The sequence below is a fragment of the Myotis nattereri genome (genome assembly GCF_964212035.1).
Source record: "Myotis nattereri genome assembly, chromosome: 10".
NCBI classification, from domain to species: domain Eukaryota; kingdom Metazoa; phylum Chordata; class Mammalia; order Chiroptera; family Vespertilionidae; genus Myotis; species Myotis nattereri.
Window position 1 is genome coordinate 41,522,817 of NC_138085.1, and position 21,562 is coordinate 41,544,378.

The window sequence follows — 21,562 nt, forward strand, 5'->3', positions numbered from 1 at the left end:
GGAGGCCCCACCATTCCCAATATATGTCCTCATCACCTGTGCTGGAGCCTGACACTCACCAAGGGCATTCGCTTGTTATCCTAAGCAGGCTGGCACATAAAGCAGCATCCACTAGGCTCCTCAGAGGAGTAGAACATTAAGCCAGAGGTGAACACTTCAGTATGAATTAGTCCTTTTTCAAACCGTAGCTGGCTGCGCGCTGCCTTTGATGGGAAAGGGCTTGAAGCAACTGGTGTCAGCCGGAGGGCAGCACAAGAGAGAGAAGGAAAGAGGCTGTGCCATAAGGAACCACGGCGTATTGAGCAACCCTTGTGGCAGGTCCCTGAGATCTGCTTTAGCGATTCGTTCAATGCTCTCGAAGGAGGAAGAATCGGCCTCAGGGAGCTTCGGTGACCTGCTCGAGGCCACACTGCGGTTGAGACTACACTCTGGCTTTTGCCAAAGTTCATGCTCACCCCACTAGACCAGCTCCTGGAGCCTAGGGTCAGGTGGGAGGCAGAGCAGCTGCGGGGAGGGGGGGGGAGGCGCGCGCAGTGGGGTGCGGAGAAGGAGCAGCGGCACTCAGGGAGGTTCCGAGCTGCCTGCTGGAACCCCAGCGTGCGAGCACCAGGACTGATGGGATGACACGGACCACGGGGGAGGAGGAGGCTCTGTGTGGGGGTGAGAAACCCCCAAAAGCCCCACTTCACTTTAGCGAGTCACCGCGTCGCTAAAAGGTGGTGAGTGGCTCACACTATTCCAAGGGCAACACTATTGTGAGAGCCCCCTAACCGGCTCCTGGTAAATCCAGGTCTCTTCTCCACGTCCTGACTAACGGAGCTGGGCACAGTCACCCCGGGGCACGCTGGTCAGACCAAATGCAGGATTCCCTGTGAGTTCACATCCCAGATAAACAATGGATCATTTAAGTGTGTCCCAGGCACTTAACTGGGTATCCTGTATGCGTCTTTGACGAAGCTGGCCACCCGCCCGGGCCTGGCTGGACCTGGCCAGTGAGGTGCTGCAGTCAAGGTGAGCATTTTGAACCTGATGCTTCGGCAGCCGGATGTATTGACCCTGTGGAGACGGCTGCTTCCATGCTGGTATGTACCAGACATTTGAATCAAAAATACACTTACATTAATTAATTTTCACCAGGAAGGCATTTTCCAGAACAAGGTAACCCCGTTTAATTGGATACATTTTCTAAACAATGCAATCAAACTTTCCTTTTTTCTTAATCTTCATTTTTATTTTACCAACATCATTGCCACTGATAACAATTGTTTTCTGTTTAAATTCCCCAACACAGATTTAGCTCAGATTTGTTTTCTTTTTGGGGGCTCATACTAAGCTTTACCAAATTTGGCTCCCTTCCATTTTGAGTTTTCTTTGGTGAAATTATTTCTATTAAAACCCATTTTTCCAGGTCAGTGTTTACAGTTGCCAACAAGATTCTTCCGTCAGTTTTCATTTCCTTATCAAGTTTATCACGTGCAGTTTGGACCATATTACTGTATGGTGATCATTTCCACCAACAATTACATACATAAACTATTACCAGCTTATATTTGTTTCTTAGCTAATCCATGAAGAAAATTGAGAGCAATTCCTGGCAGAAGGGCCCGCACTGCTCAACCCTGGTGCACACTGGCCTCCCCTGGGCAGTTTCAAGAAGTGCTCACTCCTGCCTCCTACTCCAGTTCATCCTCTGAGCCGTTTGCCTCGGCACCCAGACACGGATGTTTTATAGCCTCCAGATCATTCTCATATGCAGGCAGGATTGCAACACTGGTCTAAAAACCTAGACCTGCACTGTCCACCACACAGCCACCACACACATTCGCTATTTATATTTCAATTCAATAAAATTTAAGATTCCATTCCTCCGTTACACACGCCAACACAGTTCCATCATCTCAGAAAGTTCTACTGGGTAGCACTGGTCCGGAGTGGAGATGAGGGGGTCTCAGGCCAGGCTGCACATAGAAATACCCAACACCTGGGAGTTTGTCCCAATGGCAGCCCACCCCCAACCAATTAAATCCGAATCCCAGGGTGGGGCCAGACAGTGTCTGTGAAAGCTGTCAGGGAAGCTGTGGTGTGGCTGCATTAGGAACCTCTGGGCTGAACGTCCCAGGGGTCAAAACAGCTGGTCAGGGATCAGGGTCCCCTCCCCTCCAGCATCCCTCTGAGACGCCCAGAGTAAACAGGAAGTGAGCTGTTCAGTGCAGCCTGGGATGGGAGTCCAGGACCTCCAGCTGGATTTACAATGAGCGCCTCCCATCCGTAGAAGTAGAGTTTCCTTTTATGTGCATTTCAAACCCGATTTTATCAACACAAAGTGTATTCACCCTTGGGGTCCCTCAGGCTGAGGGTGGATGGGGTGCTGAGCAGCCAGGAGGCAGTTCCCAGCCTGAGATTTCCTCCCCCTGCACCCCTCCCACCACCACCCGGGACTTTCCAAGATCCCACTCCAGGCCAGTGGACCAGTCTAGGATAGCGCGGTCACCCCAAACTGCCATCAGCCATCAGGGAAACACAGAAGTGTCAAGCGCCCCAAAAGCCCTGGAGAAAGAGAGGAGAAGGGAGGTGGGGAGACGTGGTGGGGAGAAAGACTAAAAGGAAAGGGGGGTGAGGAAGGAAAAAAAGCAAAGCGAGAGACTTTGAGACAAAAGAACAAGCAAGGCGTTGAGGAGAACTCTAGCAACAGATGGAGGCCGAGGAGGGAGGTCAGGGAGGGAGAGGAGGCCGGATGGAGGGAGACCGCAGGCGTGAACAGCGGCGGAGGGCTGAGACCCACCTGCTTGGAAGGTGGCCTGGGTACACCAGTCATGAGCTCGCAGGGCACACGCCCAAAACCCCAGCAACGAAGGGGGCTGCTGCACGACGACCCCGAGGGGCTTCACAGAGGCCCTGAGGACAATCAGGTGACCACGGTCACGGTCATGCCTGTTACTTCCCGGTTTGCTTCCTGACCAGCCGGTGACGACTGGAGGGCGGTGAGTAGGCGTGCTATTTAAAATGTTCCCCCAACGCAGGTCACTGACTTTTTCCCGTTTTCTCTTTCAAAATGAAAAATGTCACAGGGTTACTCATGTCACTTCCCGGTATGTTTCTTACTTTCATCGCTTTAGAATGGTTACTCTCGAATTCTTCTCTCAGATTTCATGTGTAAGGTGAGGTCTCGCCATGGAGGCTTCACGGCAGCACCGGGCACGTATCCTGCCTGCCTGCCTGCCCTGCTCCAGCAGGTCCCCCTCACGCATCCAACATTCAGGCAAACTGCGACCCGGGCTGGGCACCCATTGGCTCCTCCACGTAGGCCAGAATTCTATCATTTCCACAGGTGGCAGTGTTGTGTGGGCAACCTCTGAAATGCTTCAGATATTTATAAATCTAAGTTTACATTTGAGTTTGATTTAATTCATATTTAAATTTTTACTTATTGATTTGAGAGAGAGAGTGAGAGAAACATCGATTTGTTCACTTATTTATGCCTTCATTGGTTGCTTCTTTTTTTTTTTTAATATATTTTATTGATTTTTTACAGAGAGGAAGGGAGAGGGATAGAGAGTTAGAAACATCGATGAGAGAGAAACATCGACCAGCTGCCTCCTGCACACTCCCCACCGGGGACGTGCCCGCAACCAAGGTACATGCCCCCGACCGGAATCGAACCTGGGACCTTTCAGTCCACAGTCCGACGCTCTATCCACTGAGCCAAACCGGTTTCGGCTTTTGGTTGCTTCTTGTATGTGCCCTGACCAGGGATCAAACCCACAACCTTGGTGTATCGAGGACGACGCTCTAACCAACTGAGCTACCCGGCCAGGGCCAATGTTTAATTTTTAATTGCTAGAAATGCAAAATTGAGATAAATGTTTGGAAAACTCAAAAATTATATTTCAATGGTTTTTAGAAATTATATCTCAATGGGCTGGTAAATTGGGAACTTATGTGAACTGCTCTTCCGCAACTTCGTGTTTGAGGAACTGGTTCTAGCACACTGGCCCTGCAGTGAACTAGTCACATGGGAAGTGGTTTTCTGAGAGCCAGCTTCCCTCCAGGAGCTGGAGAACGCCCCCGGGGGCCAATGAGAGGGCCCCAAGGTGCAGTGCAGCCTGGCCCCTGCTGTGACCTCTGACCCACGGCCAGGACAGGCCATGTGTGGCACTGGCCTGGTGTCACCCTGAAGGCCAGCCTGGCCCCTGAATTGATCAAACATATGTTTATGGCCCCTGCACTCATGCTGCCTTCAGGATCTTAGAAATTTCCCCACAAGGTCTGTAAAATGCTGCATCTGATCATGAAAATGAAACATGCATTTTCTCTGCATGCCTCTCAGTATACAGACTGCCCTACCTTTGCCTCACTAAGCTCTCCCCCTCCACGCCAGCATCTTCAGGGAACTGAAGTCTCCAGAAGGTCCCAGCCCCCTCCTAGGGCTTCCAGGAGCCTCTGAAAGGTGTAATGATCAGGAGCAAGTTGCAGATGAGCCCTCTCATCACCGCTCTGCTGTCACTATCCTTGGAGAAAATCACCCATTCTCTCAGCGCCTCAGTTTCCCCACCTGTAATGATGACGATTCTAATAGTAGTATGTAACTGACTTTAAAAGATCCTGTACATAAAGACTCAGCCCAGGGCCAGACCCTTGGCTAAGCTCTCAGAAAACATCAGCTGTTGTGGTTTTTCTACTATTATCCTCAGCCTGGTATTGGAGGCCCCTAGCAATCTGGGCCAATTGCTGCCTTCTCAGTTGGCTCACTTGTCATGTGACTTAGTCCCACCTATAAGGCCTTAGCCTGGCTGCCTCCGTACCCAGACACCGGATGCCCTCCCTTCCTCGCCTCTCTAAAGCCTACCCCAGCCTCTAAGTCAGGCTGAGTGGCCCTCCTCCAGGAAGCCCTCCAGGACTACCCAGTGCTCAGAATCACTCCCTTCCTGATCTGCTGGCCCACCATTTGTTCTTGTTGGAGGCTGCTGTGTTTTCTACAAAATGTTTGCCTGTGTTGGGATAGCTTTGTGTGAGCTGGTTCTAGCCCCCGCTGCCTGTGCAGGTTGGTGTTGCTGAGGCCCTGGCTCCCACACCTTACAGCCCCACCTTGGGAAGGCCCAGCGGAAGTGACCCCACACATACCATGCCCTGCACGCATGGCCAGTAGAACCACAGAGAAACAGTGACAGTTGGGTTTCTCTTCCAAGCCTTTTAAGATTTCAAACTTCCCAGGTGTTTTGCAGCCCAAGACCCTTGTCAGCCTTCCCCAGGTCTCTGAATCCTCCCTCCTTCCCTCTCTCCCCTCCTCCACCCCAAGGTAACACAGCCAGGCCTCCCAGGACTCAGACACCACTGACCCAGTTCCCAAACAAAGGCTCCCCTGTGAGCAGATCACAAAACAGCAAGGCCACCATGCCTGATCCTTGCGCCCAGACCTCAGTAAATGGGACCAAGAGCATGAACCCACCCCTGCCGGCACCGAACACAGCTGCCCCTGCACCCCACCGTGCCCAGCGGGCACTGCTGAGCCCCTGACAGTCACAGCTGTGCAGCCTTGCAAGCTGCCTCTGCCCCCAGGCCACGCCACCCACAATCAACAGGACCCTCCGCATGCTCCGTTGGTCCTGCCCACCCCCACACCCCTACCACCAGCACATACAAAGCCCAGCAGCTCAATGCCAAGAGAAGGGATCACCAGAAAGCCTGCTTTTGCCACCACAATTTTGCATCTGCTATGCCCTCTGCCTGGCAACCCTCCCTGCTACCTAGTGAAATAACAGAAAACACCGCCAGGGAGGAGTGCAGTCCGTGGGAACCGTTATTACCCTTCCGACGTCCAAACCACAAATCTCAGCTCCAAGCCCACCTCTTCCATGAAGCCTTCCTCGAGAGCTCCCTGCTGGTGGCCTGCCTGCCTCCCGCAGTGTGCCGCTGCCCTCTCCAGTCTGGGCAGGGCGAGGAGAGAGAACCACGCCCACACAGGGCGCCTTCTCCTCCCCACTCCCTGGGCCACAGGCTGTCTGTGCAAACACATGCACACCTGATTCCAGCCATCACCTTCCCTGCAGCCTGGGCAGCTCGGACTTACCCAGGGCTGAGTTTTTGAGGCTGCAGCCAGGCAGCCAGGGGAGGCAGGTGTTCAGCAAATGCTGAGTTGAAACACCAGCTCTCCGAGCCCAGACTGTGGAATATATGTCCACCATGAGCCTAGCTGCACCTGCAGGCACAGAGACCCCCTTGCCCGCCTCACCTGTTCCTCCCCATCGTCTCGTGGTCTTTGACCACCACATGCAGCTCGGAGCTCTGGTCCAGGGGGATGCCCTTGAGGTCCCACTCAAAGCCCTGGGAGAAAGGAGAAAAGACATCGCACTTAACCCGTGGCCCCCGAGGAGAAGAGGCTGTCTCGTTCACCCTGGTCATGCAAGATGGACCAGGCACCCATAAATGATGCTGGTGGATAAGCGGGTAAATGAGTGAATGAATGAATACATGAATGGCAGGGTCCCAAGATTCAGGGTGACAGTGAGAGCTGACGGCAACAGAAGAGAGGAGGCCAGACTCCCCTAACCCCCTCCCCAAGTCAATTCCACCAATCACCAGGCCTAGAAGCACCGCTGGGGAAAATGCCCGGGAAGCCTGCAGCGTCCTCAGGGCCAAGACCAATGTGCTCATCAGAAGCCAGGCCCCTCCCTGCTGGGCAGCGGGCGTTAGTGCCACACTGGGGAGGCCCAGCCAGAGGCCCCGGACCTTCCTCAGAGCAGGGGCTCCCCTGCACATCCCAGCCCCATCCACCGAAGGCATCCAGGGCTTCCCAAGGACCACCAGGGGGGCCTGTGAAGGGAGCTGGTTAAGGGCAAGGGGCCAGCAGGAGCCAGAGGAGGACCTGGTGCATCTGGGAGCTCGATGGGAAAGAGGTGGGCCTTGGGCAGGAGAATGGCCTGTGTAAGGGAGACGAGACAGGCAAGGGAGCCTCTAACCACCTGGCTGACAGAGCTGGAGGGAACATGGACACTTACTCCTCCCCAGGCCACACCCACCTCTGTTTGCCGGGCATGCCAGGCCACCACCGTCCTCCCAGCTTCCAAGCGCCAGGAGGATTTAGTTGGCACATGGGACCACCAGCCCCTCCGGCACCGGCCCCTGACTTGTCCCTACAGAGGCAGTGGCGGCAGAGAGAGGAGAGGAGGGTGAAGAAACGCGCATACCTCATTCCACACAGGGTTCACGTTGTTCTTGATGACTTTGGTTCTCTTCTTCACCCCTATGAGAGACACAAAGAGGGAGTGAGAGACTGTCCCACCCCTGCACCTCCCATCCGGAGGGGCAGCTCCTCAGACACGCACTGCAGCTCACCTGCCAAAGGAAGCCTTACAAACCAGCGGCTGCCCTGAGGACCCCACCGGTCCACATGGATGCCCAGCGCCAGTCACCGACTCCTCTCCCAGCTCCGGGATGGAGAAGCAGCAGCCCATCAGAAGGCTGTTTTTAAAGGAAAATACCCAGGCTGACTTTTCTTAATGATTTGTAATTGTTATTCCAGATTTTCTAAGTAAAATTTTTCAATTGCACATTTTCTGACTCTAAGAATGAATGATCTTCATTGAAAAGATTCCATTTTTCGCTTTCTCTGTGTCCTGTGAGCCCCCAGTAGCAAGGAAGCATCTGCAAGCCAGGAGGAGAGCTCTCCTCAGAAACCAAATAGGCCAGCACCTTGACCTTGAACTCCCCAGCCTCTGGAACTGTAAGAAATTAGTTCCTCTTGTTAAAGCCACATAATCTGTGGTATTTTGCTATGGCAGCCTGAGCAGACTAATTAGTCCTCTAAGTTTAAATAATTTAAACTATTAATTTAGGATATGCTCATTTTCACTAAAAAAAAAAAAAACAAAAAATGATACTGATTTTTACTTTCACTTCTGCGGCTTCTTTCCAGGTCATATTTCCTTTTCATCAGTGAAAAGTAAGTTTTATAGCTTAAAGGTCAATTTTCTCCACAATCTGAGCTGGGCAAAAATTTTAAGCTGAGTCCTGGACCTTAATCTGCTAAAGAAGGTTTTAAAGAAATTTAGCAATTCATTGTCTGTCTCTCCCCACAATGCCTTTTGCCTGAGGACATAAACTTTAGAATTATAAAACTTCAAATGGACAAAAATTTACAGGAAGAATGAAAATAAATGGCTTTATATTCACACAAAAAAGATTCTATTTTTCTTTTTAAAGCCACCCACCTCCACATATTATAGGATTCCATTTACATGAACATCCAGAATAAGCAAATCCACAGGTAAGTACTTTCCAGGGGTTGGGGGCAGATGGGAATGGGGAGTGAATGCTTAACAGAGGTTTCTTGTCGGGGTGACGAAATGGGCTGAGGTTAGAGAGCGATGATGATTGCACAGTATTGTGAATATACTAAAAACTATTTAAAATGTCACCTTTACATAGTTAAAATGGTGAATTTTAGAGCATAGGAATTTTATCTCAATTTTTATTTTTTTAAATATATTTTGATTGACTTCAGAGAGGAAGGGAGAGGGAGAGAGAGATAGAAACATCAATGATGAGAGAAAATCATGGGTCAGCTGCCTCCTGCACGCCCCACACTGGAGACTGAGCCCCCAACCCGGGCATATGCCCTGACTAGGAATCGAACTGTGACTTTCTGATTCATAGGTCAATGCTCAACCACTGAGCCATGCCAGCTGGGCTATCTCAGACTTTAAAAGATCCAGCTTACCCTGGCCTTGAAGGGGTCTGTCTGAAGCGGGCTATCCCAAGGCAGGTCTATGTGTTCACGAGGGCTGGGACAAGGTAACACAGAATGGTCGGGGTAGACAACCAGAACCGACACTGTGGTGGTGAGATCAGACCCGCAGCGAAAATTAGACAAGATAGGATGAGTGGACCTAGCTGGTTTGGCTCAGTGGATGGAGCGTCAGCCTGCGGACTGAGGGGTCCCAGGTTCGATTCCGGTCAAGGGCACAAGCCCGGGTTGCAGGCTTGATCCCCAGTGGGGGGCGTGCAGGAGGCAGCCGATCAATGATTCTCTCTTATCTTTGATGTTTCTATCTCTCCCTCTTCCTTCCTCTCTGAAATCAATAAAAATATATTTATAAATAACTAAACTTAAAAAAAAAAAAGATAGGATGAGTGAGGTGCCCAACACACAGCATTTTCATTAAACGTAAGTCTACTACCCCTCCCCTCCCCACTGTGCCCCACCGGGAAGCATTTCGTGAACTCCTACTGATTCTTCAATACCCAGCTCATTTTCTCCTCTGATAAGCCTCCCTTATAGTTGTAAGCTGTGACCACAGGTAGCAGACCGCAGGATAACTGTGTGCTTCTATGGCTGTCCTCCCAACTGGACCATGAACTTCAAGGGGCAGACACCATGCCTTACCATGCTAGTATCCCCATATATAGCGAGGTCCCCAGTAACTGGGCGCTGAATGAATGGGTCCTTTTCCAACTTGGCTGCACGTTCACTTCCTCACCAGAGGATGGGATCACTGTTCTCAGAGAACGCCATAAGACTGCATTCACAATACGGCTGTGTATCAACGAATGGAGGGGATGGCAGGAAGCACAGGGGGAGGGATGTCCTGGGCAGGACACCAGTTTCCTTATCAAAATGGCCCAGGTCTGCCCTGGCGGAACCACTCTAAATCTCCTTGTGGGCTATGCTGGTGTGGCTCCAGCAGGCATGAGACACACGGCTTTGGAGTCATTCAAATAGCAGCCACTGCTGTGTGGCCTGAGGTGGGGCTTATAACATCTCTAGGTCTTAGTTCTCTCGGCAACAAATTAATTATAATGAGTGTCTCCTTTACGGGGTTGGAAAGGATATAAGATGCCATCTAAGCATCGATGTCCCCTCCTCTATCAATTCCTAGGACCTACAGGAGTAACATGGAAAATTCCATCCGCAGCCTCTCCTGAGCTGTGCAGCTGGAAGCACTTCCCGGTGCTCCTGGCTAGTATTAATTAGGTAGTGTCTGTGTGCCAAGCCCTGTGCAAAATGGCTTTTAAATATTTTCCACTTCCTGCCTTCCCTGAGGATGACGGGAACAAAGGCCCTCAACTGGATTTCACTAAGTCCTGGTTAGAAGGGCCAACTCTGGACCCTCTGGATGACACTGAGGGGTCACCCATGGGCACCAGAGCCCCAAAGAGGAGCAAGAAAGAAATGAAACAGTAACTCCACACAATCACATGCCTGACAGGCGCCAAGAAAAGGGAAGGCGCGCTGCTAATTAGGAAACAGTTCCTTCCTCATCATGAATTTAGACTTGTCCTGTCCTTGCTAATTAATTTTGGCCTTAAGAGATGTGGTTTTATACACATATAATAGACTCAATAATTAAAGATACAGAAGAGCTCACAGCTCATGCTGGGGTTTGGGGGGCAGGGGACTATGCCCTCTCCTGAGGTTGCTCTGCAGAATTGGGGGCCAGCAAGCATTCGTGAAGACATGAGGTGATCCTCCAGACGGAAAGACTCAGTGAAGAGGAATAAACCTACTCTTCCATTCCCCATGGCAATTTGTCACTTGTTTCCTCAAGCCTCACCCACACAACTCTACCCCACACTCCTAGACCACAATGTCCCATGACTGCACGGTGGTGAGTTTCAATCTACTCATTGGGACCCAATAGAGGGCCATGACATCAATTGAGTAAGTGAACCAATCTGTCTTTTTAATGACAGGACAGACTAGAGAAGAAAATCTCAGAGTACGTCTTTTGTCAGAAAAGTACTATTACTTAAAACTTAGGTGTACCGCAACTTAATGTAAAATCTAAGTCTTGTTGTATGTAACAGTCCAAAAAGTTTGAAAATATTGCCTTAAAGGAAGATTGTCCGAGGAGAACTAGAGAACAAAGAAATCACCATCCTAGCCCTTGAGTGCCAAGAGCCAAGGTGTGTGGCAGGAATGGCATAGAACACGGTCCTGGTCCCCCACAGAAGCCAACTCCAATAAAGACCATGGGCTGAGGAAGGGAAGTGAGGAGGGTCACAGAGACAGGTAAGAAGCCAGACCATCCTGTCCCAGCTGGAGACCACCTGGCTGAGCAATCTCCACTGCCAAGAGCCCACATACATCCTGTTACCTAAAGGTCAGCTATGGCCATGGCCTTGTATAAGGAGCCCTTCTGCTCACCACCTGGTACGTCCCCCTACTAGTGGCCAGGGTACTATGCCCGCCAGTGGTCTGGGCCCATCTTGTGGGGACAGATACCTTTCAGAGGCCCAAGATGCTTGTTAGCCCCCCAGGGCTTGGACACACACAGAGGTTAGAGTGTGGAAGGGATCACCCAGCCAGCTGTCAATCTCCAGTAGCCAAGACAGGACAGACCCTCCCCCTCACCCCGCCCCCCAACTCAATTATAAAGGTAACGATACATTTGGGAAGCAGACGAAACACTGGGTTTTGGGACACTGATGACAATGGGATCTTTGGGGCTGGTGGGATCACAGAGAAGACAAACTCTAAGGCAGGGTGCTCACTGAGAGCGCACACCACAGTCTTTGCCGTGGGCGAGTTTCATGCCTGACGAAGGATGTTTTAAGGAAAGGCTGAGGAATACTGGTCCATTTCCCTTTGCATCTCTAGGCACCATGGCCCAAATGTCCATGGACAGATAAATGGATAAACAGAATGTGGAATAGCCACTAAAATGGAATATTATTCAGCCTTAAAAAGGATGGCAATTCTGACACATGGTACCAGATGAACACTGAAAACATTATTCTAAATGAAATAAGCCAGACACAAAAGGACAAATATTATATGATTCAACTTAGGTACCTGGAATGTCAAATTCATAGACACAGAAAGTAGAACAGAAGTTACCAGGAGCGGGGGCAGGAAGAACGGGGAGTTGTTATGTAATGGGTGTGGAGATTCAGTTGGGATAATAAAGAAGTTCTAGAGGTCGATAACGGGCATGACTGCACAACAATGTGGATGTGTTGAATACCACTGAATTGTATTCAAAATAGTTAAAATGGTAAATGTTGTTACGTATATTTTACCACAATAAAAATAGTTTTAAGGCCCCAAGAAGTGAAACAACTCAACACTTAGAGTTGCTGTCCCTAGTGTGTGAGGGACACTGACTTTCATGAGGGGAATGATGTACAAAAGTGTGCAGATCTTTTCCCACACCTGTTATGTGCCTGGTACAAGGCTGGAGGCAGGATTAATTAAAGGGGGTGCAGATGCCACAGCCACCCTGCCCTCATATCCAAGCAGACAAAGAAGCAGCCCCACTTCCTGGAGCTGAAGGTGTCAGGGAGAAGACCTGATATTGCCTAGGCTGGCCCACTGAACCAGCATCCTGGCAACCACATCCTTGCATGCTGCCCCCCACGTTGATCTGGTCCAGCCCTGGGGCCAAAGGAGGGCCCGCAGCTTCTACTTCCATGCCCCCGGGAGCCCTGAATGTCCATGTAGGAAGTGCAGCTACTCTGCTGGAGGGATGTGCTAGAGGCAGAGGGGCCTAGGGGTCTCCACACCTGGGAGCATGTGGACTAAAAACAGGGACAGTCGCAGGCTAGATAAAAATCCAGCAGGGACCCAAAGAGATATTTATATGCCCATATCCATAGCAGCATTATTCACAGTAGTTAAAACGTATAGGCAGCCCAAGCGTCCACCGACAGATAAATGGATAAACAAAACGTGAGATGTACATACAATGGAATATTACTCAGCCTTAAAAAGGAAGGAAATTCTGAAACAAGCTACAACATGGATGGACCTTGAGGACATTATAGAAGTGAAATAAGCTTGGGGAGGGGGGAGGGGGAGATATTATTTGACGGGCATAGAGTTCAGTTGGGAAAGATGAAGGAGTTCTGGAGATGGATGGTGCTGGTGGTTGCACACAGTATGAATGTACTTAGTGACACTGAACTGTACACTTCAAAGTGGTTAAGATGGTAAATTTTACCACGAACTTTTTTTTAAAGTCCAGGTGAAAGATGAGAGGACACAGGCTGTGGGGCTGGGTCTAGGCCAGTGTCTGCGTGAGGAAGGGGGTAGGGGGAGTGGCAGAGGATGTCTCAGGTTCGGACAGGGGTGCGTGGCTGGCTGGGGGTGCCAGGCACCTAGAGAGACAGCTGTCTCTGTCCGGGGTGAAGAACTGGCTGCCGGACGCTGGGCAGCCTTCAGGTCCTGCAGGCAGCCTCTCATTTGTTCCTCAAGGTTTACTGAGGACTTGCTCTGTACTGGGCCCTTTCTTGACACTTCATTAGAACACCCATCAGACAAAGACCCTGATAGACATTCGGAATGTCAGCAAACACCAAAGGCAGCGGCAGCTGAAAGGAGAAGAGGCACCCTGGCTTCCGCTGAAGGGCAGTCTGCTCTGCATCCTGGCACAGAGCCCCCGTCACAAAGGACAGGTTCTGCCCTGACTCAAGCCTGGGCGCCCCAAGAGCTGGGCAGCTGTCATTTCCCGCCCTGCCCAGCAGAAGCCCTGCCCTCCTCACCCTCAAGAACTCCTACTCCATCTCCATCTTTTTAAATCCTAACTGAAACCACACTTCCCGGAAACAGCAGCCAGGAAAGGAAGGGGCGGTGGTGGAATGTACTCTGAGAGGGGTAATCTTGAAACTCAAAAGGCCAATTAGAACTGGGGAGATATTCGAAACACCTATGATGACATTTTAATGTTCTTAACATATAAAGAGCACTGCAACTAATTAAGAAAAAGACAAGCCCTGAAGCCCTCTCTTAATGGGTAATTAAAAGGCAATTCGGGCCCTGGCTGGTGTGACTCGGTTGGGTGGGTGTGGTACCGTGCACCGAAAGGTTGCCAGATCCATTCCTAGTCAGGGCACATGCCCGGGTTGCAGGCTCAATCCCTACTAGGGGATATGCAGTAGGCAGCCGATCAAGGTTCTGCTCTTGCATCCATGTTTCTCTCCCTCTCCCTCTCCCTTTCTCTCTCTCTCTAAAATAATCAATAACTTTTTTTAAAAAGCATTCAGTAAAAATAAATTCAAATAGGTAATAACTTTGAAATATCACAAATGCTATTTGAACCAAAGAAATTATTAAAGAGATTTGCATGATAATGCTTTATGTTAGCAGGATTAGTATAGGAAAACAAGCCCCATACTCCCCTGATGGGAGGGTAAAGTTGGTACAGATTTTCAGGAGAGCAATTTGGGAAATGCAGCAAAGCCTTAAATACATAAACCTCTGACACAGTAATGTCACTTCTGGTATTTACCCCCCAAAATAATTAAATATGTGGGCAAAGATTTAGACACCAGGATAATTCTAACAGTGACAGTATCATTTAGGTATCGACTATAAATATAAAACATTTGGTATATCACCCTCACCGGTTTGGCTCAGTGGATAGAGTGTCAGCCTGCGGACTCAAGGGTCCCAGGTTCGATCCCAGTCAAGGGCATGTACCTTGGTTGTGGGCACATCCCCAGTAGAGGGTGTGCAGGAGGCAGCTGATCGATGTCTCTCTCTCATTGATGTTTCCAACTCTCTATTCCTCTCCCTTCCTCTCTGTAAAAAATCAATAAAATATATTTTTTAAAAAGCATTTGGTATAACCTAAATATTCATCAATAGGAAGTTGTATAACTGAATTATGGTACACCCACACATTAAAATACTATGCAGGCATTTCTAAAAGGTGTGGAGAATACTGACTGACAGAGAAAAATGCCCCTGGTGTACTGCTGAGTGAAAATGTAAGTTGACAGACCTTTGAGAGAAGCTATTACTCTAGACTAGAGAGTCTAGAGAGAAAGGCAAGGGGTCTGGAGGCCTCTGGTGGGAGGGTGGGGCCCAAAGACTCCATTCCTTGACCTGGGTGATACATGTGGGTATGCCCTTCCTAATTTAGCCATTAAAGCAGGGTCTCTCAATGTGGGCACCATAAACATTGAGGCTGGATATTTCTTGTGGGAGGGGGCTATGCACTGCACGATGTTTAGCAGCATCCCTGGCCTCTACCCACTAGCTGCCAACGGTGGCAGCACGCGCCTGTGGGTACCACCACACCCCCTCCACACACACACCCAGTGATGACACCCCACAATGTCTCCAGACAATGCCAAACGTCCCCTAAAGAACGAAATCACCCCAGGTGAGAACCCCTGCATTAAGGCATACATTTGTATTCTAAGTCCTTTATTTGGGTCTTAAATTTCACAACTAAAATGGCTTTTTTTTTAATGGGAAAGAAATCTTAGAGGGTATATGTCAAATTATTAAAAATTAATTCAAAGTGCCAGGGTTCAGGGCCATTTATTACTCTTGCCTCACTCCCCTCTCTAGTATATCCTCTCATACACTGAGTGCATATTATGTTCTCAAAAAGAAAGCAGAAGGCTATTTTCAATGCTTTAAAGTCACCTCTAATGTTTAAAAAGCCAGGTTCAGAGAATCCAGTATCTCCTTAGCCCACCTTCCCTACAAAGGGGGGTCAGGTCTGCCCCTCAGTTGTCTCTCAGCCTTCAGGCAGTTCTAGGAGGTTCCCCCAGGCTCCTGTCTAAAGTCTAGAGACCTCCCAGGAGATAGAAGGGAGAAGACGGGGAGAAAGGAGTGGGGTTACCTGGAGAGACATGGGGAGGGATGAGGGAGGGAGAAGAGACAGTAATGATTCAGTTTTCTGGCGTGTGGGCCCTGGGAAGCCAACAGAAATTCACCAAGTGGGGGTACAGGAGATCCGAACTTCAAGGAAATGAAAGTCTAAGCTTCGGGTTTTGTTCTTGGATGTATCGCCAGCATCTGGAACACCACCCAGCCTATAGTAGGTGCTCAATAAATATGTGTTCAATGAACTAAATGCATGAATGGAGGGACATAATCACATTCCAGGACAGCACATGGGCAGGGCAGAAGAAAAGACAGATCACTAAATGCTACAAGAAATTAAGCTGCTCGTTCACAAAGATCACTGGTCAAAAGTACCTCTACAGCCCGGGACTCGAGGTAATTTTAGTTAACTAATTAATTAGTATAGGAACAAAGGAATGGTAAAGATTCATTAATCACCTCTACCCTGAAGCCTTGAGACAGGGAAACCAAAAAAGTACCCTCGGGGTGGGGCCTTCCAAAGCTCATAGTCTATTTTGGGAGGCAGGTCCTGAAATTACATCCGAGGCTGGAATGCTGGGGGAACAACTGCTTGGAAAGTGGGGCCAGCCAGGCCCATGCACTGGGGGCCCCGTGCGGGAGCCAAGCACAGGGCGAGGCTGGCTTCTCTGCGAGCAGGCTTCAGTCCCATCTGAGATTCATCTGAGGGGGTTGGGCTCAAGGATTCTCAATCCCGACAGCTGACATATCTGGAGTCTGTTTAGAATCACCTGTATCTGGGCCCCTCCTCCAAGAGAGAGGAGGGGACAGGGAGGCTGGCAGTGAATATTTTTAAAGCTCCCCAAGTGACTCTGACGTGCAGCCAGGTTGACTACCCCCGTCTAAGTGATCTTTAAGTTCTGGGTCTGCTTCTAACAGCCTCTCTCTCTAAGCACCAACTCAGCCCCAAACTCCAGCATGAATTCCCCCTGGCAAACCAGGGTGGGAGGGGGGGAAAGAGAAGCCACATCGATTTCACCTTTCACATCTCCCACCAATTTCTCTCAAGGTGTGTTTCCAAAATGGAAATATTAGTAGGTGACCAATGCTGACTTTCGGAACCTCTATGGATGGGACCCAGGAATCTGTCAGGCACAGGAAAGCGTGAAGACCGCTGTCCCAGACTGTGTGATGGCCAGAGGCTGGACCAGAAAAGGCACAAACACTACAGAGCACCTGTCTGCACCCAGCCCTGGCATTCTGGTGCCCCGTGCGGAGGACAGGCCGCTGCTCTCAAGGAGTCGCAGGGTCCTAAGTGCGGAGCTGAGGACTGCGCACAGACCTGCTGGACTGAATGGCTAGCAGACGTAACCAGGCGCTGTGCCTCCGGAGAGGAGGGACTAATGCTAGCCCGGGGAATCCTGGGTGCCTCCCTGGAGAAGGTGGTATTGCACTGGGGCTTTGAAAGACGAATGGACTCTGAGCAATCGGATATGTTATATTCTATATTTCAGTTTTGCTCGGGGCTTGTCAGCGCATCAATAGTAAGATGTTGTGAAGAGTGGCCCATGCAGAGATTAGGGGAGGACAGCAGCCATGCAGGCAGGGTACCTGGCCCAGAGCAACAACCAAGAGGGGGCCTTAATAGATTACCTATTAAGTCACCTACCTGACTCATGGGTACTGCCCACTCCAACACTGGTAGCTCCCTGCCACAACCGCAACCTGGACACATCATTTAACTTCCCCAGATTGCCATTTCCTTATCTGCAGAATGAGATTAGTAGCTACCAGAGACTGTTACAGAACCAGGGAAAGCCCAGCTGAGATAGCTCAGTGGTTGAGCATTGACCAATGAGCCAAGAGGTCACAGTTCGATTCCTGGTCAAGCCATATGCCCGGGTTGTGGGCTGGATCCCCAGTGTGGGGCATGCACGAGGTAGCCAATCAATGATTCTCTCTCATCATTGATGTTTCTATCTCTCCCTCTTCCTTCCTCTCTGAAATCAATAAAAATATATTTTAAGAAAAGAACCAAGGAAAGAGAGCTGTGAACAGACCCAAAAGATTTCCAAAGCATCTGAGAGAACTAGGCTGATGTGGGCCTTTAGCTCAGGGACCTTTGGGAACTTCTTTTCCAGCCAGTGGTGGCCTCATAATTTCTGCTCAGGAATGGCTTAGGCTAAGTCTGATGGACAAGAGAGAGCTAGGAACCTGGTCCTGAAGCTGCATATAATAGTGGGCACCCAGGGATGTCACCAATTCATGAAAATAGCAGTTTTCTAAAATGTTTCAACTCACACTTCTCAAAAGAGAAATACAATGTAAATTATCCCATAACAAATAATTAAAGCTGCACATAGTTCTCACTTGGCCAAATCTATGGTTATTAGTATTTGTGGGTGCTTGGGGGGCAAATGGAGATCATGGGTCAGAGCTGAAAGTGCCCCCATTGTTTTCAAGCCTCATGAAAACACCAGCCATTTCTTCCTACAGAGCTGACCATCTTTTGTGATACATATATTTTTTTAATTCCACAAAACCACAGGATATGCATCCTGGTAAGTGGAAAACTCTCTCTCCTCTCCTTATTTATCTTTCTTTACAGAACTGGGGTCCTGACTCACAGCCATTGTTCCTTCTCTTAATTTTGACAGATCCTTCCTCTTCCCTTTCCCCTCCTAAGACACCTCCACCCACGGGAATGATTGCCTTAAAGTAGGGGGTTAAAGCTGCCTGGTAAGACAGGGGTTGTAAGTCCTTTGTTGCCCCAAACACAGAGGGGGTGGGGGTACTCTTATCTAAGCACCACATGTAGGTACTTAGGCTCTTTGAATAAAAAAAAAAAAATCCCTGACAACCCTCAAAATCCTTGTATCAAGGCCATATCTAACCTATTATGCTCCTTACTCCCAGCTGAGACCTGGTAGACTCAATAAAGATAGGCCAATGAATGAATGAAATAAAGATTCAAAGCACACCAGTCTACAGGCACAGATAAGAGCTTGCACTTTATTCCCTCTGGGTATCGGGTAGTTGTGAGCATAGCCCTGGCTGGTGTTTCTCAGTGGTTAGAGCGCCGGCCCCGAGCATCTAAGGTCACCGGTTTGATTCCCGGTCAAGGGCACGTACCTGGGTTGCAGGTTTGATTCCTGGCCCCAGTTGAGGTGCGTGTGGGAGGCAACCAATCAATGTGTCTCTCTCACATCAATGTTTATTTCTCTCTCTCTCTCTCTCTCTCTCTCTCTCTCTCTCTCTCTCTCTAAAAAGCAATGAAAACATTTTTTTAAGTGGTAACTGTTGACATATTACAGCACATGCACGTTTCCCAGATCTCAGAGCACAGCGGCAATGTGCTGTGTTTCATCCTCCTGGCCTCCTGCGGAAGACAGGGCGGAGATGCCTGTCCTGCTGACAGAGGGAGAAAACTGCGGCTTGGACTCGGGTTAGTGCTGGAGCCGGGGCTGCGAACCCTGCGGTGCGTGAGGAGAGGCGGGTGGCGCGGGCGCGTGGGCGCGGTGGCCAAGGGGCTCTCACCTCGGAAAGTCAAGCTGGCGACCGGGTCGCTGCGGTCCTTCTTCACACTAGGGAGGTTGCTGGCCCTCACCAGCAGGCAGCACAGCATGGTTCTGGCGCCTGGGGGAGCGCAGAGGCGCTCGGGCGGGAGGGGAGCGGGCGCGCCAAGCCCAGACACCCACCGAAGGGGAGCTGTTGCCTTCGCCGCGCCTCAGCGGAGAAGTCCGAACGCCTGGGAGAGGCCTGGGGAGGACACCGGACTCTGGCTGGGCGGACCCTCCCCACGGCGGGCGGGGCGGGACAGAGGGCAGGCGCGCGCCCGTGGGAGTCCCCGCCCGCGTCCGAGTGACAGCGCCTCTGACGCGGGAAGCACAGCTCTGCCGGGCAGCAGGCGGACGCACAAGCCGGCCTGGCTCGCGGGAGCCCCCAGCGACCGGGACGCCCCGCCCAGCCAGGCTCCTGAACCCCGAGCGCCTCTCCGGGACTCCCCTCCTACCCCCCGCCCCGCCGCCCCAGCCAGGCTCCAGAACCCCGAGCGCCTCTCGGGGACTCCCCGCCCAGCCAGGCTCCAGAACCCCGTGCGCCTCTCCGGGACTCCCCGCCCAGCCAGGCTCCAGAACCCCGAGCGCCTCTCGGGGACTCCCCGCCCAGCCAGGCTCCAGAACCCCAGCGCCTCTGTGCGACTTGCCCGCTGCCGCGCACGTGCTGCGCTCCCGCGGCCGGCAAGCCGAATGCGCTGGGTGAATGGCGGCGCCGGAGAGATGAGCGAAGGCGCGGGAGGACCGGGAGACCCAGCCTCGGGGACCAAAGTGTGTCTAGCGGGAACTGCAACTTGGCGCGGGCGTCGAAGGAGCGCGTGGAGTTGCGAGCAACGGAGCGCGCTCTGCGCCGGGACCCCCAGCCTCCGTGCGGCGCATCGGCCCCGCCAGCCTCATTCCCGCGCTCGGAGCTCAGGCAGTCGGTCCGGCTGCTGGGAGCCCCGCGGCTCAGACTCCGAGGCCCGAGCCCTCGAACCCGCCTCTGCTCCTTCTTCAGGGCAGCCGGGAGTCGCTCATCTCTGGGGCAGGGGTCTGCGTCCAAATTACATTGCGTCCCTGGAGTACAAGGGTCCACTGGCGCCACACACACACACACACCCCAGCCATCTCCGGGCTCCCTGGCCCCCACCGTGGGGGAAACTGATTGTAGCGTGAGCCGTGTGTGACAGCTCTTAGCACGCTTTTCCGCATTACATCTGGTTCCTTTCCAGCTGATGAACTTAACTACAGGGGCCCTGGCTGCTCACCTCTGTACGCTTATACTCCTGCGCCTTGCACCGGACAGGTCCCCCTCCCGCCTCCCAGGTCCTCACTGAGCTCCTTTCTCAGCCTCAATTCAGTAACTAGTTCTCATTCCGCTGCACAAAGCCGCAGCGCCCTTTCCCCTCTCTTATTTTGAGGATCCAGCATTTTCATGTGGCGAAATCATAACCTGCTGGAATTCCCCTCTGCCCACTCCACCCCTGCACTAACCGCTCAGGGTGCTGGAGAATAACAGCTAACCTGCCTCCTGTCGCTGGACAGTCGTGACCCCTGACTCCGGTGGGCCCTCACTGCTGCTTGGCAATTATTCCGTATTTCCAGGGTCTTCAGTCTCCCTCTCCCCTCTTTCCCTTTTCTTACCCAAACCCACGACAACCCCACCGCCATCCCCACTCTGTTTACTTGCTATTTATCCAGCAGAAAACTTCCTCAGGCTCCCAGCCTCCTGGCCCCCGTGAGCCCTAATTATTTTCTTAAAACATAGTTGGCATGCAATACGATAGTAGTTTCAGGTGTACAACATAGTAATTCAACATTTATATACCTTATGATGGGCTCACCATGATAAATCTAGTAACTATCACCATGCAACTTCTCCCTTCTCTTTACAGGGCCACCCTCATTCACCCCTTAAGCCTCAGCTTAAACGTCCCGCCCCCAGGAAGCCGTCTCTGACCTCCTGGTCTAGGCTGCTCCCTGTGGCAAACCACCGCACAGCAGCACTTTTCCTCCTTTGCACCGTCGCAATTGTAAGAATAACATGAGGGTAACTACCTGTTTGGTGTCTGGCTAGCAATAAGGGGACAGGCCCAGGCCGTCTCAGTCAGCCAGACATTCCAGTGCATAGTAAGGGGCCCCCCAGGGTTGGTGTCGTGGGCATTGTCCTGGGCTTCCCAGTGTTCCTTCCCCCCAAGATCAGGCTAAGCCAGTGGTTCTCAATAAGGATAGTACTGCCCCCTAGGGGGCGTTTCGGATATGATGATTTGGGATAGTTTTATTTTCACAGTGATCCCTGGCTTGGCTCCTTCCCCCCACCACACTACACGTTGCCCTAGACCAGTGATGGCGAACCTATGACATGCGTGTCAGAGGTGACACGTGAACTCATTTTTTTGGTTGATTTTTCTGTGTTAAATGGCATTTAAATATATAAAATAAATATCAAAAATATAAATCTGTTTTACTATGGTTGCAAATATCAAAAAATTTC

At 51.0% G+C, this 21,562-nt stretch overlaps 1 protein-coding gene across 4 annotated transcripts in view; it reads right to left on the reverse strand.

Moving 5' to 3' along the window:
- Positions 1-19,160, reverse strand: part of DYSF (dysferlin) — a gene marked incomplete at its 5' end in the record, with an annotated part of 186,782 nt that extends 167,622 nt beyond the window's left edge. For 2 of the 4 annotated variants that reach the window (XM_081100952.1, XM_081100951.1), the window contains 3 exons: positions 6,230-6,321; positions 7,185-7,240; positions 19,073-19,160. In XM_081100952.1, the coding sequence (XP_080957078.1) occupies positions 6,230-6,321; positions 7,185-7,240; positions 19,073-19,160 (236 nt within the window). Of the gene's footprint in view, positions 1-6,229; positions 6,322-7,184; positions 7,241-19,072 lie in introns of those variants that run through there. The other 2 variants (XM_081100950.1, XM_081100949.1) reach the window with 1 other exon arrangement.
- Positions 19,161-21,562: the final 2,402 nt, after the last annotated feature.